Source organism: Hippocampus bargibanti, linkage group LG11 (assembly GCF_051943395.1).
Source record: "Hippocampus bargibanti isolate YZ-2025 linkage group LG11, ASM5194339v1, whole genome shotgun sequence".
Lineage (NCBI taxonomy): Eukaryota > Metazoa > Chordata > Actinopteri > Syngnathiformes > Syngnathidae > Hippocampus > Hippocampus bargibanti.
In genome coordinates this window covers 10,107,186-10,126,361 of record NC_142744.1, presented here as the reverse complement: position 1 = coordinate 10,126,361, position 19,176 = coordinate 10,107,186, and the positions used below count along the sequence as shown (strand labels likewise).

Genomic DNA, 19,176 nt, shown 5'->3' with positions numbered 1-19,176 from the left:
TAGTTTTCCGTTCCTCATGATTGGAACAAAAAATCCAGCCAAACGATCGGAATGAAAGTCAACTTGCCGGGTCCATAGGCGTAGCTACTGCTAGCTAGCATGCACACTGCTCATTAGCTTGCACGCTTGCTTTCTGCTGTCTCTCACAGTAGTACAGTATATTGATGCTAACATTATCACGGGGCTTGTCAAAGTGCCACTGATATTTAACTGTTTCAATTCATGGTATTGCTTCATTGCAAATTAGAATCACATCAAAACCTTTTTTCTCGACAAAGGTGAATCCTTCCATCCAATCCACCTGAAGTCTACAATACTCTTCTTTTTTTTTACTGGTCAGGCTTATTTAAAAGGGGCCGTTTACATGTTTCAACAGCAACGGCCATAGGTCAGTATCATCCAATCATAATTGCGCTTTCCGCCAACTGCCGCCCAAATGGCAAATGTACAGCGAAAAAGCGAGTACAGTGAGACCTCGGTTTACAAATCCCTTGGTTTACGAACTTTTCGGTTTACGAACATTACATTTATGAACATTTTACCTTGGCATACAAACTATTTTTCGGGATACACACGGAGCTGCCACAATGAGTGATGTGTCATTCGCGAACGAGCCCGTTCTTCTAACAACAAAATGGCAGCCGACTGCATTTATTTCTCTATTCCCCGCCCCCAGTCTTCGGTTAAAGCCACGTGATTGGTCAAGAACCCAGCAGTGGGGGAGTGGGGTTAAACATTGAAGAGACAGGCAGACAGAGAGAGAGTGAGAGAAAACACACACACACACACACACACACACACACACACACACACACACACACACACACACACACACACACACACACACACACACACACACACACACACACACACACACACACACACACACACACACACAAAGGAGATGACAGAGTTTTAAACCAAAAAACAAAAGTGAAAAATAAAAGAAAAATCATAAAAAAGGTTAAAAAAATGGATAGAAAACAGTGAAATTTAGACTCATTTCAACTTAGAAAATTCAAAAGCAGAGTATAGACTGGAAGGTTAGAATATCCAATCAATCAGGCTCCACAAATGACCCGCACAAGTCATCTGTACACTTGATGCAAAAAGCTATCAACCCAGCTAAACAGATCACCATTGATGAAGAACTAGATACAATTATCACAGAGAAAGCACCTACAAAGGATCATTCCTCAAGATGGTGAAATAAGCCAATGTTCCTCATCAAGTGTTCAATGCTGAGGAAACCGGACACTCCATTCCATCAAGCCATTAACGACCATCACAAAGGTAAATAAAATGACTTTATTGTACTGTACTAATGGGTTTATCTTGATCGTTGCGAATTATCACAACAAGTACAGTTTATTTCTTTAATCATAATACTATAGCACATTTATTATACATAAAATAAGGTATATTTTGTGTAGTTGTAAGGCTTAGAAAATTAGAAAGTAGAAAATTATGTTTTATGTGGACCTGGGAACGCGTTATTCTCATTTTAATGGTTTCCTATGGGAAATTAATTTTTGGGATACACACTTTTCTCCTTACAGACTTTGTCTGGGAACCAATTAAGTCCGTAAGCCAAGGCCCCACTTTATATGTATTTAGTTTTATCGGCGAGCCAGATGCAATCATCAAAAGAGCCATATATGGCTCGCGAGCCATAGGTTCCAGACACCTGACTTATAGACTTGTGGTATGTGTTTTGATCGAAACATACTCATAACCAATAATATCTCCCTAAAAGTGAAAAAGCTTCTGGGAAATGATTTGAAAGAACTAAATGCTTGATGCATTTAATTAAAGAATGAAATTGCTTACAAGCTGAGTTTGCCTCGATTTCAGATATTTCATCTTGATTAGATTTTGCAGTCGAGGCTTTCCATGTTTTTAGTTTTTATTTTTGCTGACCTTCTGAATGAAAAATGCAAAGGCTTCTCCACAGGCTTCACATGACGATGAATGTGAAACCAACACGCTATCAAAGCGTTTTAATGTTACTCCACTTAAAAGCCTTGAAATGGCCGGTGCTCGACTGCCATCTAATATTTATAGCCCACATTGTCGCAGCTTTGACTCACCGCGATTCTCTAGAATATCACAGCCTCTTATTCCTCGCACCACGCTCATAAAAATAATCCTAGAAAGGACATTTGAGCCCCAGGCCGTCAAGTTCAACGACCTCAACTGTTTTGTAGTCACTGTTACCGATGTTGGCTGCCATGTGAACGAGCGTGTCAATTATGATTGTTGCCTTCTGCCAGACACCCTTTTGTGGACACCTGCCGCGATTCCAGACGTGAGGTCGATACACGAGCAATACTTGATTTTTTTATTTGTTTATTGAAAAAAAAAAACATTCCCTGACTGAAGAAGTTTGAGGACCTCTGATATAAAGGAGGCATGACTGACAGTTATGAGCTCCCACGGATATTATGGGCTCCTGTGACCTGCCATCTGTCGATCTCTCTCTCTCTCTCTCTCTCTCTCTCTCTCTCTCTCTCTCTCTCTCTCTCTCTCTCTCTCTCTCTCTCTCTCTCTCTCTCTCTCTCTCTCTCTCTCTCTCTCTCTCTCTCTCTCTCTCTCTCTCTCTCTCTCTCTCTCTCTCTCTCTCTCTCTCTCTCTCTCTCTCTCTCTCTCTCTCTCTCTCTCTCCGTACTGTCTCTCTCTCCCTCTCCCTCTCTCTGTCTCTCTCACCCATACTCTCTATCTCTCTTTCTCCCCCATATTCTCTCTCTCTCCCATACTCTTTTCCTCCCCCATTTTCTCTCCCCCCCCCCTCCAATCTCTCTCCCCCCCAAAAGTCTCTCTCTCTCTCTCTCATTCTCTCTCTCTCTCTCTCTCTCTCTCTCTCTCTCTCTCTCTCTCTCACACACACACACACACACACACACACACACACAGGGGCACAATCCTCTCGGTCGCCCTTCCTGCAAGCTTCTCTGAGCATTGTCAACAGCAGTCAGTCTGCCATGAATTCAGATGAACAGAAGCCCGCAGGCAACAAAGGCAAGAGCCCGCTTTTGTGTGCAATCTTTTTCACACTATTCCAGCTTACACACACACACGCACGCACGCACGCACACACACACACACACACACACACACACACACACACACACACACACTAAACCGTGCTCATTTGTAGTAAATTGATGTGCCATCCTACGTTCGTCTGCTAGCTTTCAAATAACTGTCACCTTCCAGTCAAACTGCCAACCTCTCACCCTCAAAACTGTCACCCCCGGCTCTCGTCTCGCAGCTTCTTATCATTTCTTCCCAACCCCAGTAGATAAATCTCGGCGGAGTATCTCAAAGCAAACTATCCTGCGCTTTTTGAATGAAATATTCAAAGTAAAATAAGAACGAACCACGTCTGGTTTGGTTTTAGGGGGTGCTCAGTGACTTTAAAACTCAGCCACATTAAAACACCAGCTTTTCCTCAAGTGAGGACTAGAATCCTGTACAGTTACATTTAAAAATGAAACGAATTTGTTGAATGTTTAATATATAAAAAACATTAAATCAACCGCACTAATTCACTGTCACATCCAGATTACCACGTATACTCTGAGAAATGATCCAATTTCGATTGAATAGTCATTATTTGTTTAGAAAGTACATATAAATAATGTATTTTTATCCATTGTCTGTTGTCACTTTCGTGACTTGGTAAGAACTCATCCGTACTCTGTGACGTAAAAAAATAAAAAAACTAGGCGCCATCCTGTGGCGTCCGTAGGCCATAATAACAACAATAATAATAATGATACATTTAATTCATTATAAACCTTTTCGCAGGTCGTCAAGTTATTCACATAATTCAAAAGGCACTTACTAATCTATTGTAGCCGTCAGTGATGTGGTGAGGTTCATTGCTGGTGAGGCACTGACGTCCTCACAGTCAGATTTACAAACATGAACTCCACAGAGTAGCTTATTCGCTGTTTGATTGGCAACAGTTAACGTGTTTTGCTTAAAATGTCATGTCAGCATTCTTTATATACTGTATACAAACTGTAGCATAGAAAAAAACGAATTAAAAAAAAACGTTATTATCGTGTTACCTTTACTTATAAATGAAGTCCAAGTCTCTCTGTCTCAATGGAGATCATTGCCAGTGAAGAAAGCCGTCCTTGATTAGTTCTGTTCCGACTGTATGTTTTCAGTCTTTTCAGTGCTGAGAATGACCGCTCCTGTGTTTTGCTTTTCTACTTTCATTTCTTTCATAACTTTACTGCTGTGAAATGTAAATTTCTCCACTGCGAGACTAATAAAGGCAAATCCAATCCAATCCACTGATGCTGTAGTAGCTGGAACAGTGAGCACGAGCTGGAGCAACTTTGTCGCTTGAGGAATAATTTCAATGAGATCCTTCTTGGCCAAAAAGCTGAGAAGCTGTCCAGGAGATTTATATTCATCCCTCACCGTTTGTGAGCTATACAGTCCGGTGTTGGTCTTCCTTTAATTATTATCTCCTGCTTCGATTAAAAGTCCAGTTTAGAAAATTATTTCAATTTAGATAAGTAATCCTCCATTCTGAAAATAAGGCCAAGCAACATGAAAAAAATGACTGGATGGTTGCACTTAACTTGCTAACTGTTTACTGTAGCTTGCTCTCACTGATTCTATTATTCTGCAGCGGAGCAGTCCCAAGAAGAATCGCTCATCACCAGCGTCCCCTGTCATGAGGCAGGAGAACTGTGTGCCTCACCTGTGCACACAGTTTTGATAAAAATAAAATATAATAAAAACTGTAGTAGAGTGTTTATAATGTACAGTGACTGTACATTATATACACCAGCTAAACTGTAGAAATTTAGTTCATATACTCAAAGCTTTTGAACACTTTAATAGCGATATGCAGAGGGAGAGCAATGCGGTCTCACTGCAGAGCAAGCAAGCACAGTTAGCATAGTGTTTGCGCAATCCATGGTGAGGCTCAACCGGCTGCTGCCTCACCGCTCGTCTCCACTTAGTATTTGAACGGTAAATGTAAAAATTCAGCGATTTTGAAAAAAAATAAAAAAATGGTGAAGTTAAATGGAAAAGAACGTTAAAGTACAATTCACTAAATATATATAACCTTTTAATTTATTTTGTCATTTGATATTTCCATGATGACAGGTGAGGCATAGCCTCACCTGCCTCCCCTGACTGCACGTCACTGCTACTCTGCGACGTAAAAATAAAAACAAACCAAAAACTAAGCGCCATCTTGTGGCGTCAGTGGTATTATAAATCAAACTAGGCGCCATCTTGTGGCGTCCGTAGGCCATAATAACAACAGCAACAATAATAATAATATTAATAATAATAATAATAATAATAATACATTTAATTCATTATCAACCTTTTCGCAGGTCGTCAAGTTACATCAGTTATGAATTCATAAATTCACATAATTCAAAAGGCACTTACTAATGTATATCTTTTTTTTGGCGTGTTTGTATCTACCACGGTCAAGGATGACGCTTTGTACTGATGTCACAACGTTTATTATGGAACACTTGAAACACCGTGAAAACTATAAAGGACATTTAAAAATGACTATTAACATTATAATAAGTTCGACAAGACATACAGTAAATAAGCAAATTAATAACGTACCGTGTGCACCTTATTAACCGAAAGTAGATAAACTTTTACGTCATTCTCTCTCTCGAGCAGTTACTCTCATTCTGTCTCTCTCTAACGATTACTCTCGTACATCCCATCTCAAAATATGTGTAGCTCTCTCTCTTGTTTCTATTTATAATTGTATTTTAATTATTGCATTCTATTTGTGATTGTATTTTATTTATTATAGTACCTATGCTTGTCTGTGACTGTAAAGTATTCTTGAGAGCTTTGAAAGGCACTTAAAATGTCATGTATTATTATTATTTTTATTATTTTTTTTATTATTATCGAAACACACGAAAGGGAAGCAGAAGCGATAATGACAAAACAAAGTATTGAAGACGATTTTAAGAAAAACTCATGTATAAAGGTTTGCATAGAAACGTTAAACACTTTTACAGAACAACAAGACCAAATAAATTATATTTTTGTTGTCATGGCAACCAATGATAATATACCCGCCAGTTACAGTGTTTGTGTGTGTGTGCGTGTGTGTTTGTGTGCGTGTGTGTGTGTGTCATCCTTGCAGAGCGGGCCATTGCTCGGCATGAGGTCCGGGAGATCGAGCAAAGACACTCCCAAGATGGTTTGCGGGAGCGGGACTCTTCATTGCCGTCTGTGTCCGAGAGCGACGACGACGACGACGTGGTCATCATCTACAACCGCGTTCCCAAGACGGCAAGCACTTCCTTCACCAACATCGCCTACGACCTATGCGGGAAGAACCACTACCACGTCCTTCACATCAACACCACCAAAAACAATCCCGTCATGTCCATACAGGACCAGGTCATCACATATTGCCCTTTTTCTAAGTAATCACACTTTGTACTCAAGCACAAAGCCTAATTTCGATGTGCTTGGGATGTTGTCATATGAATAAAAACAGGAAAAGGTTTCTCCACCGACGGCTGCATTTTTCTTGGTTTAGGTGCGGTTTGTGAAAAATGTGACGGAATGGAGAGAGATGAAGCCAGCTTTCTACCATGGCCACATCTCCTTCCTGGACTTTACCAAGTAAGAATGTGTTCACTTGACTCCTCCTTGTGGTGATCAAGTGCTCTGTAAATGCACGGGGGAGGGAGCCGTCAGGGAACCTGTGGGCAAAGTTTAGTGCTAAAAGGCACCACTTATTTTTTTTTCACTGATATATAAAATAGGCGAGATAAGATATTCTCTTCTGAACCTCACCAGATCAGGTTTTATACCAGGCAAAATAAATACTGTATTGTAAATAAGTTTATGTGCCTTATTAGTGAGTACCATATTGTCTGGTGTATAAAAATCCTACCCAAAATCCTTGATTTTCTTCAAAAAGATGACCCTGCGCCCTATATACGCAGATGTGCCTTATATGTGTATAATATTGAGCCACAACAGGTCTTGCAACGACTGTCACCAGCCATCGACTCCATTTCACCCTGTCAAAGAAGTATTGCGCAACCCCAGCCTCTACTGTCGCGCCTTAAAATGTGGTGTGCCTTATATTTGTGCCTTGTAAATTAAATGTATTATTATTATTATTTATATATGGAAAAAGTTTGAAAATACACCATTCATTGGGGTGCGCCTTATACTTCTGTATGCCTTAAACACCGGAAAATACACTATATTTTTTATGTGTGTGTTAATTATGTAAAATATTTTGTATATGATAATATCATCATACATTGCTGCGGTGTGTTGTGTTTTCAAAATCAAATTTTAACCCAAGCGAATCACTTTTTCAGGTTTGGGATGAAAATTAAGCCAATCTACATCAATGTGATCCGAGACCCCATCGAGAGGCTGGTTTCCTATTACTACTTTTTACGTTTCGGAGATGACTACCGACCCGGCTTGAGGCGCAGGAAACAAGGAGACAAAAAGGTCCAAAGACACTCTTGCACATACTGTATTCAGCACTGACCAATTAATGTATTAATTTCATATTTTGCCACATTTCAGACATTTGATGAATGTGTATCAGCCGGTGGATCCGACTGCGCCCCGGAGAAGCTTTGGCTGCAGATTCCCTTTTTCTGCGGCCACTACTCCGAATGCTGGTCAGTGATGATGACAATGAAACCCGAAAAACAAAGTGACGGACAAATAAAAGAAACAACCACTGCCAAATTCTGTCTGCATTTCGTTTTTAATTGGAATCTAGCCATACGCTGATACCTCATTCACTCATTCACTGCCAAACGTGTGCAAAAATGTGTCCACTCCAGTGCCAGGGTTTTTGTCATTTTCACTCAAATTGCAGGACCCACAGAATATTGAGTTTTAGGACTATAGAAACATTCAATGCGGTGTAAGAAACCTTCAACTCAGAAAAAAAGTTAATTGCTAAATTATATGGGTCTGGAGTTATCTGTGCTTGAAATGGGGTGCATGTACAAAAGGCAAATGCGGCCCCCTCGTGGCAGGGAAAAATATTGCCAGAGGTCTGACCAGTGTTTTATGAGCACCCCTGGCAAGAAAAAACAAAACCCGAACAAATTCGAGAATGGCGCTCCATGTCATATTTTGAATTCCTGAATAAATTTGGGGATGGCAGTGAATGAGTTACAAAAAATATTGTTAATGGTAATTTGGTAGGATTGAATCAAGGCAGCGGCACTCTTGTTAAATGTGTTGTGAAATTCAAAAACATTCAGAAATTCTGCACTAAAGTTTTTATGCTGTAAGACAATTTTTAGGGGGTATGAAGAAATATATTTTTCATTTAATTGAGCGATTTCATGCGCCTAAGATTTTACTTTTTATCATAGTGTGAGTTTTTGTGCGGAGTAAATATAGCCCATTTCTAACTCAGATGAAATGGCTCCCATTTTTTTTGCGCGTTGTTTAATCATAATAATACATTTCATTTGTTAGCGCCTTTCAAAACTCTCAAGGTCATTTTACAGTCACAGGATAAGTTTTTCTGTGGGTGAGCAGCGGCAGCCACATGCGCAGCGTTCACTCAACCCGGAATAAAACAAATAAATAGAAAGCTACCTAGCTAGCTAGCTAATTAATCGCTAACAGATAGCTAGCTAGATAGCCAGCTACATAGCTAATATATAGCTAGATGGCTAATAGTTAGATAGCTAATAGATAGCCAGCTAATAGCAACCTATTAGCTAGCTAATAGATAGCTAGCTAGATAGCCAGATAGCTAGCAAATAGATAGCTAACCCCCCAAAAAAAATCACACCTCCACAGAATATTACTGTCTTTATATAATAATAATAATAATAATCTTCTTCTTCTTTTCCTTTTGGCTTTTCCCTTCAAGGGGTCGCCACAGCGAATCAATAATAATAATAATAACTATTATTATTATTATGATAATACATTTTAAGCGTCATCCTGCCTTGTGAGCATTTCCTGTGTCCATGCAGGATTAAAAATGACACAGTTTGTCTTTGGCAGGAATGTGGGTAGCCACTGGGCTCTGGAGCAGGCGAAATACAACCTGGTGAACGAGTACATGTTGGTCGGCGTGACGGAAGAGCTGGAGGACTTTGTCATGATGCTGGAGGCCGCTCTGCCGCGCTTCTTCAAAGGAGCTACCGATCTGTACAAAACAGGTGCGCATCATTCGTACATCACGGCAACCTATACAACACAATACAGTGAAACCTCGGTTTACGGACCCCTTGGCTTACGAACGTTTCGGTTTACGAATGTTACATTTATGAAAATCTTACCTTGGCATACAAACTATTTTTCGGGATACACACGGAGCTGCCACAATGAGTGATGTGTCATTCGCGAACGAGCCCGTTCTCCTAACAAGAAAATGGTGGCCACTGTTTTTGTCCTCTATTCCCCGCCTTCCCAGTCTTCGGTTAAAACACCTGACTGGTCAAGAACGGGGCAAGCTAAGTTGTGAAAGCAAACGTAAAGCTGTAGCATCCATTGACAAAAAGAGATTGTCTCACATCTCCTGTCCCATATAAATCCGCTTTAATTCCAAGCCGTGATAGTTCCACATTTGTATGTACTTATTCGTTTCAAAGGCTGCAAGGATTCAATCCCACTCAGATACTGACCACTCTCGAAACAAAGCATTGTCAACAGAAAATTTTCAGCCAATCGCAGAGCACAGGGAAACAAATGACACGTTCACACATAGTGACAATTTTAGAGTGTTCAATCCACCTGCCATGCATGTTTCTGTAATATGGGAGGAAACCGGAGTACCCAGAGAAAATCCGCACTGGAATGGGGAGAACATGCAAATTCCGGGATCGGACACAAGACTTCTGCACAGTGATGCCGACACACCAACCACTTGTCCACCGCTCCACCACTTTCTGAAATATGTTTTATAAGGTCGTTTACAATATTTATTAAAAATGAAACAACAATACTCGTGCACACAAAATTAATTTAGCTTGTGGGGCAAGACACCACTGAAAAGCCTCCTGCCACCCTCCTCTTCTCATTGCCATATCGATGAGGTCCTAGAGACTATTGTGTACACTTGTAAAAATGTAAAAATCCTATGTCAGGGTGTGACATCTTGTTCCTCACGTGTGACTAATTATTATGAAGGTCAATTTTTACATTTGGTAATATAACCTTCTATTCTCCGTTCCTCTCACTCGAGTGATGGATGTGATCACCTGGAGCGCTGCAGCGTCACATCACCTCACCTCGGCTCCACGAAATGTTAAGCAGCATCAAAATAGAGACCTTTCATCCCGTCGTTTAATCACGGAAGAGGAATGACATCGTAGAATAGAGTGAAGCGAGACTCAAATGGGGGTTGACAAAAGTCTGCTTTAAGCGCTCGACCTTTTTCCTGCCTCCTTGTTTAATCACGATTAATTAGTGTCTGAGCAGATCCTGGTAATTACCAATCACTCGGTGAAACCTGACGTTTTCCCAAAGCACTTGCTAAGCCTCATTTCACCAAGACCGATCAGCATTTTTCTATTTTTAGGACTCGCGCATGTACGCGAAGGTTTTAGAAGCCGTGGAGACTTTGACGTTAACTTTGACCTTATGTGATTGCACAATCAGACTCTTGTTCAATGGGATCCCGCATATACCTGCCACCGTTTCAGTGCATGCCATGAACCAGCTGTTCGCGTCGGCTTTTCTTGATGCTTTTAATTATTTATTTATTTATTTATTTATTTATTTATTTATTTATTTGTGTGTGTTTGTTAATTTATTTAAGTATTTAGCTAGTTGGTTATTTAGTCAGTTACCCAGTTGGTTGATTGGCTAGTTTGTTAATCGGGTAACATGTTAGATAGATGGATGGATGGATGGACAGATAGATGGATAGATAATTAGTTAGTTAGTTGACTGGTTAGTCATGGTAGTTAGTAGTTCGATAGTTGGTTGGTGAATTAGTCTGTAGTTAGTTAGTTAGTTAGTTAGTTTTCTTTGTGTGTATGTTACTTTGTTAGTTAGTCATTTAGTTGGTTGCTTGGTTATTTTGTTCACGAGTTAGCTAGTTATTTACTTAGTTTGTTTATTTGTTTGTTACTTTGTTAGTCAGTTAGCAAGTTGCTTGATTGGCTAGTGAGCTAATCAGGCAACATGTTACCAAGTTAGTTTGTTGGTTAGTCAACTAGGTGAGTGGGTATTTATTTAAATAGTCAGTTGGTTGTTTAGGTAATTAGTTGCCATTTAGTTGGTTAGGTGGCTAGCGAGTTGGTTAGTTAGATGGTTGGTTGGTTGGTTGTCAGAATCAGAAAGCCTTTAATCGTCCCACAATGGGGAAATTTGCAAGTTAGAAAGTTGGAAGTTCGTTTGTTACTTAGTAACGAATGGTTATACTGTCATATTTTATTCATCCATCCATTTTCCAGACCGCTTTATTCTCATTAGGGTCACGGGGATGTGCTGTGGCCTATCCTAGTCGTCTTCGAGAACTAGGCGGGCGACACACTGAATTGGTTGCCAGCCAATCGCAGGGCGTACAGAGACAAACAACCATTCAAGCTCACACTCGCACCTAGGGACAATTTAGAGTGTTCAATCAGCCTGCCATGCAGGTTTTTATGTCTCATTTTATCTCTCTTGTGATGACAGGGAAGAAATCCCACTTGAGGAAGACCAGCGAGAAGAAGCCGCCCACCAGGGAGTCCACGGCCAAACTACAGCAGTCGGCCATCTGGAAGATGGAGAACGAGTTCTATGAGTTTGCCTTGGAGCAGTTCCAGTTTGTCAGGGCCCACGCCGTGCGAGAAAAGGATGGCGAACTCTATATGTTACCGCAAAATTTCTTCTATGAGAAGATCTACCCCAAAAACTGAGAAAGGGTGGACTCATAGCGGTTTGGAGCCGAGATGAAGAGGACGCAAGGACGACACGTCCATGTGTCCCCTGGCGGGAATGCGATCGGAGTTCATATGATTTGACTACTTGTGATGGTGTATGCCCCCCACCCCCTCACATCCCTACAGGTCGGCGGCTTCCTTTCACTTCCATAATGGAGGGCTCGGGAATGGGGGCTTCTTCAGACAGGACATGATCATGTGCTGTTTGGTTGTATTTCGCTATTTGAGCTATGAAATTCCCCCCCTGATTTTGCGGGCCACCTTTCGCGGCCCTACTGCATCGTATATTTTATTGGCTGATTTGGGGAGGAATCAAAAAACTGTGGGACAGGGAGGGAGCCTTGAGGGCTTAATGGCAGGTTATAATTGCCTAAAGTTGATCCTAGTTGGAACCAATGAACTATTTTTGTCTAAATGAAGCTCCTTATACCACGTCAACATTGTTCCTTGGCACCAAGAGGCCACAAGATGGAAGCAAATGCCCTAAGCACAACAACTGACAAGTGCTCTGTTCTCAAAAGACTTATTTTGTGAATGCTGAACCTGAAATTACTTTCAGTGGTAGCTTGGCATGCAAATGGAATTTGTTTCCATGACCAACATTGACAAAAAAAAGTACCACTGGGTTATATTTTTATAAAACATGTCCTGATTGATAATGTACAACGACTGTACTGTAGTATCCGTGTGTTGAACGTGTGCCTTTAAAGTGCATGGCCTAGTGAGAGAGAGATGCCATGAGGTAGAGTCAGGTTGGCTGGTGTGTGATTGTATCTGCGTGAGCTGTGGCCTACAGCAGATCCCTGTAAAGTGTTCTCATTTTTAATTTGTGCATTTGACTCTTTCACCAACCGGCTAAAAGTGAGTTGCCAAATGTGGCTCTCCTTGCCCACCTACAAGGGGATTACACTACCGTCGTTCTGTGTAGTTTTTTTTTTTTTTTCTGGGGGCGTGGCGTATTACTTTCCCATTAGCCAGCGCTTTGGATTGTAGCATCTTGTGTCATTTAAAAAAAAACATGAATGGATGATTTTGTGTGTGCGTGTGCGTGTGTGTGTGTGTGTGTGTGTGTGTGTGTGTGTGTGTGTGTGTGTGTGTGTGTGTGTGTGTGTGTGTGTGTGTGTGTGTGTGTGTGTGCGTGTGTGTGTGTGTGTGTGTGTGTGTGTGTGTGTGTGTGTGTGTGTGCTGGTGTGAGAAGGAACATAATGAAGATGCTGCTTGCTGTAGATAGGATGTTTTTGGTATGCTACTACTTCCTGTTTGAAATTAGCTTGGTTAACACACACACACTCACACACATATACGAATACAGTATATGTCTTCTTCTTTTCCTTTCGGCTTTTCCTTTCAGGGGTCGCCACAGCGAATCAATGTCCTCCATCTAACCCGGTTTTGTGCATCCTCTTCTCTCACACCAGCTACCTTCATGTCCTTTGACAACATCCCTCAACCTCCTCTTCGGTCTTCCTGTCGGTCTCCTGCCTGGCAGTTCAAGATTCAGTGTGTGTGTGTGTGTGTGTGTGTGTGTGTGTGTGTGTGTGTGTGTGTGTGTGTGTGTGTGTGTGTGTGTGTGTGTGTGTGTGTGTGTGCGCGTGTGTGTGTGTGTGTGTGTGTGTGTGTGTGTATATATATCAGTGTGTGCGTGTGTGTATAAACACAGGTGTATGTATATATTTTTTTTCCTCAAAACATGTATCTGGTTTTGTAATTATTCAATAAGTTATCCTTATGTATATAACTGATTTAATTTGTTTGTTATACTGAAATGCCAATGGCCTAATGGAGCTGTGATCACAACTGATTGAACATTTGAATTCAAATAGATGATTAGTTGTTGTTTGTGTGTGCGTGTGGGCGCATTCTGCCCCCCAAAAAAACATGCTGCAGCTGCGTCTGATACAAAATAAAACAGCCATGTCTGTTAGATTCAATCCTCTGCGCTGCGATGTTGACGTGCTAACCATTCAGCCAAAGGGCCACCTTTTTTAATGATTTGCTTACCCTTCAAAAAAAAGTTTGAAGCATAAAACGATGTGGCGAAAGTTTACAGGGGCCAAAGCCCTCCACTTAGCTGAGCTCATATAATCCCTGGCCAGTCATCAATAGTTGGACTCATCCCCCTTAATCTCATATTGTAGTCCCGTAAGAGCTTCCCGGTTTTGGCCTTATGACACACAAATGCTGTTATGTCCATTCGTCACTCTCATCTGTTTTCGATCGTTGCTGAAGCTTTTCTTCCAAATTTGCACGCGTTTTTGCACGTGTGTTTGAGAAAGTGAAATGATCATTTGCATACAGAATTTTTGAGGTAGAAATTAGAATTGCCCTTCCCGCCTACTCCATCAAACATAACTGTCACATGCGGTCACCATGACACAACATTTCACCCCACAAACATTTTTTTTGATTAAATGATGTGATAAATTTACGTCCTTTGCGTGCTCGTCATGTCATGTCGTCCCCCTTAGAAATACGGTGGTAATTTACACCTTGACGGAACGTGTTCGACAGCATTTGGAGTGGCGACATATGAAAACCCCGGTTTGCTACAATGTCACGGGTGGAGGATTCCAAAAGCTGCCTGAAGCCTTCTGAAAAACCACACATTTTCATTTTAAGACGGAGCATTCATAACTCTGCTGGAGCTACAGCAGTTTCCTGCCACCTTCATTAAACTAACCCATCATTATATTACTCTTATCCCAAGCTATAATTCATTTTATTGGAGGCAAAAATTCATGGACCAATATGGCAGTCGAGAATGTGATAGTACCCATTGCTTGTAGACTTTAATCCCTCGCGTAAGTATTTTTCGCACAATCTTAATTTTAGACATAAGTGACATCCATGTTGCTCATTCTGTTCAGAGCCACGAGGATCGTGACCCTGTTCCAGCTGACTGTGAGTAAAAAGATAGACAACACTTTGGAATGGTCGCACGTCAATCACGGAGCACCGTTACTGATTGACGACATCGGTGGCACGTTTGTTTCAAAGTGCAGAGTTTCTGGGTTCCTGCCTTCCTCTATAGAGTTTGTAAATCCTCCGCATGCCCGTGTGGGTTCCCTCTGGTGACTCTGGTTTCCTCTCACGTTCCCAAAAGATGCACGGTAGGTTAATGGAACACTCCAAATGGTTTCTAATTGTGAACGTGAGCACGAATGATATTTCATCTGTGTCCCCTGGGATTGGCTGGCGACCAGTTAAAGGACAACCGACGCCTCTGGAAAAGTTGTGTCCATAATTTGTAATCACTTCAAATGACTTCTACTGAGCATATTTTACAAAGATTCCACAGCATAAAGCTATATTTTACATTTTAAGACTCTCGCTGAATATTCAGGAAGTCTTGTTTTTGAGTTGATGACGATGCCTGATGTGATGTCACGTCTGGACCAACCCTGACCGACAAAGCGACACACAATGCATATTGGGTACTTTGTTTGGTCTGAAAACTTCGTGTTGATCCGTGTTGATGGCGAAATTAGAAGGGAAACGCATAAATAACGCTATCGTGAATCGTGTGTTGCACAAAGACTACTATTTGATACTAGTTGACACAAATACCCAGCAGACAAATCACCCCATTTCCAACGGAGCTTGGGCGCCATCTTGTGCATTTTCTGGGACGCTACATTGGAGTCCTGACGGCTCGAATTGATACGGAAGGACTTCTTTAATCGATTGCAAACATTTATGCTTTCCTCTTCAGAACTATTTGAATCATATTTATAACTGGATGAGTAAGAAGAAAGCATCTTCTCCGAATCTGAAGCCATTGTTTTGATTCTAGAGCAGGGGTCGGGAACCTATGGCTGGCGAGCCCTATGTGGCTCTTTTGATGATTGCATATGGCTCGTCGATAAATCTAAATACATATTCTCGCCTTTTTCTGTTCATTTTCTGTTGGGGATGCAGTTGGCAGAAAGCGCAATTTTGATTGGATGATACTGGCCGTCAGTTAAACAGGTAAACGCCCCTTCAAATGAGCCCCCGACGAGTAAAAACAAAGTACACTTCAGCTTGAATACACTGACGATTCGCCCTTGTGGAGAGAAAAGGTTCAGTTTCCAATTTGCGGTGAAACAATACCATCGATGAAACAGTCGAATGTCAGTGACATTTTAACAAGCCCCATGTTAACCGTTAGCCGGCTAGCTAGCAGTAACTTCGCGTATTTGGCTGGATTTTTACAAATTTTTACCAATCGTGAGGAACGGAAAACCATTCATGTTAACGGTGAGTACTATCACAAAGTTATTTTAAATAATACATTCTGACATTTTCATGAAAAGTGGCCGCGCGTGCGTCTGTGAAAATTTTTTCTAAATATTTTACTTTAATGGCTCTCTTAGTCAAAAAGGTTCCCGACCCCTGTTCTAGAGCAAGGCACGACGTCCTGTGGTGACGTCCGAACAATGGGGCGGGACCTTCCGAAACTCGGCATCTCCAAGGTCATTTTGAAGCTTTGGGACACTTTAACTCATTTTTATTGGTGTTTTGCATTTGACTACAAATATCAGCCTGCGTGTTTTGGGTATTTTAGATGCTATAAAACGTTTTTCTGTTTTCAGTGTTTTCAGTTAGGAAGCAAAAAAATGGTGTCTGTTGTCCTTTAACTCACTCACTGCCAGACGATGTGCAAAAATGTGTCCACTCCATTGCCAGGGTTTTTGTCGTGTTCACTCAAATTGCAGTACCCACAGAAGATTGAGTTTTAGGACTACATAAACATTCAATTCCGCGTAAGAAACCTTAGACTCTCTTCTTTCATCAGAAGAAAAGTTAATTCCTAAATTATATGGGTCTGGAGTTATCTGAACTTGAAATGGGGGCCTCCTGCACAAAATACAATACATACAGTAAAGTCTCGTTATATCGATATTCTCGGGAGTCGGAAAAAATATCGATATAACCAGACTATCGATATATCCGATCCTGCGGCATGTAAATTTTCTCCTTGAGTTCATAGAAATAGTATCGTAATAAGCACTACTATCGATATAACCGATATCGATATAACGAGACTTTACTGTACATACATATTGATTCATATAGCACTTTAACAACAGCTGAACATGGTACATCTGACTCCCCAAAGTATGGTACGACTACCACTCGCAGTATGCAGTTTCCCTCTAGTGGTATGTGAAAGAATCACTCAATTGTGGATAAAATTCCACCACCATCCAAATTCATCACTGGATGGCGTGGAATCCATATTCTCTTCCCCCAAAAAAGAATCTGGAAAAATGAAATGTGGAAAAAACAGTTTAATGGATTGTACTTTAGATGCTGTTAAACCCGCTGATGTCTGCAGGGTAACAGTTGCGCCAAACAAGAGAGGTTACTTTGGAGTTGCCAAGCCGGCTGGATAAGGAGGAGTTGCTATGACGAAACCAAAAGGACAAGACTTTTGAGCTGTGTCCTCTGGGGCTGCTGCGTGACATGTCACACCTCGCCGACAAGACATACTAGCCTCTGCGCTATCTAATTCGCTACTAAAGAGGCCTCACATGTCCTGACTGGAAGTTCTTTGTAATGATGCAAACAACAAAATCATTGTGGTCTCATATAGTGAACATTGGTCTCTTAATGAAAAAAAACAAACAAAACAAAACAGTGAGGTCTTGTCAGGTAAAATGTATTTACCTTGTGCATCCATTCAAGCCTATGATGTGTGTTCTGTTGTCATGTAGCCAGGGTGACCGTCATTAGAGGCTGATTGAGGGGGACAGGTGCTCCGGACAGGATGCACCATGAATCTTGTCATCATTATGGTGTAACAGCCATTCGGCACGATCATGCTCACATGGTGGACACAATCCAGGCATGCTATTTTACAATCCAAGGTGGAAAAAGTATTCTTTTGTAATGTACGTGGTATATTACAATTACAGTAAAGTCTCGTTATATCGATATTCAAGGGAGTCCAAAAAAATATCGATATAACCGGGGCTATCGATATATCCGACCCTGTTTGCATGTAATTTTCTCCGTGCGTGCATAGAAATAGTATCGATATAACCGGGACTATCGATATATCCGATATCGATATAACGAGACTTTACTGTATTTCAAATCCGTAGTTAATCAAGTACATTCAACAATATCGTCTTTGTGTACAAGTTGTGTCCATAATTTGTAAAATCACTTCAAATGACTTATACTGGGCGTATTTTACAGAGATTCCACCGCATATAGCTATATTTTACGTTATAAGACTCGTGCGATGGTGAATCGTTGATGTGTTGCACCAAGACTACCATTTGATACTAGCTGACATAAATTCCCAGCAGACAAATCAGCCCATTTCCAATGGAGCTTGGGCGCCATATTGTGCAATTTCTGGGATGCTACGTTGCAGTCCAGATGCCTTAAAATAACACGGAAGGACTTCTTTAATCGATTGCAAACATTTATGCTTTCCTCTTCAGAACTATTTGAATCATATTCATAACTGGATGAATAACAAGAAAGCATCTTCTCCGAATCTGTCGCCATTGTTTTGATTTCGAGCAAGGCAAGATGTATTGGCGTGACGTCACGAATAAGGGGCGGGTCCTTCTGAAACTGAAACTTTCTGAGGTCATTTAGAAGTAGTTTTGGGACACTTTAAGTCATTTTTATTGGTGTTTTTCATTTGACTAAAAATATCAGCCTGCGTGTTTTGGGTAGATGCTATAAAACGTTTTTCTGATGTCAGTTAGGAAACAAAAAAATGTCGGTTGTCCTTTAAATACTGAATTCCTTGTTTGAAATATTTTGGATTTACAATGGTAATAAAGAAAATGTTGAGTAAATTCAAACCAATTTTACGTAGCAAAAATTGAAAACAACGAATCCACACTCTTAGAATTCCAAAGTAATTTTCGAAGGGGTTAATGAAATTTGCAAACCATGCAGTCAATTTGTATTTCTTTACTCTCCCCTTGTTACACAAGACAGTGCAACATTTGTGTTTTTTACGACCTCATTGTTATCTTTTTAGGATAATCATGAGTTACTAACAAATAATCTATTCATTTAACGATGTGACTGGCAACATTGGTGCGACCTGAACTGGGCAAGATGGCTGTTGGGGGTGGAGGTATTTTTATCGGCAGTTTATAAAAAATTAACCAAGTCAGGAAGTTTAAAGGGGAACTCAAGTAAAAAAATCAAAACAAGTAAAACAGTATGTTCTCTGCTGCTAATATAAGCACGTTATTCTGATAAGCATTTTGTTTGAGAAATATCTTTTTTTTTATACTGTCATGACTTTTAAATATAA

The 19,176-nt window shown here is 40.8% G+C and overlaps 1 protein-coding gene across 1 annotated transcript in view; it reads left to right on the top strand.

Moving 5' to 3' along the window:
* hs2st1a (heparan sulfate 2-O-sulfotransferase 1a) overlaps positions 1-14,312 on the top strand; it is a 32,500-nt gene extending 18,188 nt beyond the window's left edge. Inside the window, exons 2-7 of the mRNA XM_089008128.1 lie at positions 6,161-6,420; positions 6,563-6,648; positions 7,362-7,500; positions 7,579-7,676; positions 9,034-9,191; positions 11,656-14,312. Coding sequence (XP_088864254.1) covers positions 6,161-6,420; positions 6,563-6,648; positions 7,362-7,500; positions 7,579-7,676; positions 9,034-9,191; positions 11,656-11,879 — 965 coding nt within the window. The 3' untranslated portion in view covers positions 11,880-14,312. The remainder of the gene's footprint in view (positions 1-6,160; positions 6,421-6,562; positions 6,649-7,361; positions 7,501-7,578; positions 7,677-9,033; positions 9,192-11,655) is intronic.
* Positions 14,313-19,176: the final 4,864 nt, after the last annotated feature.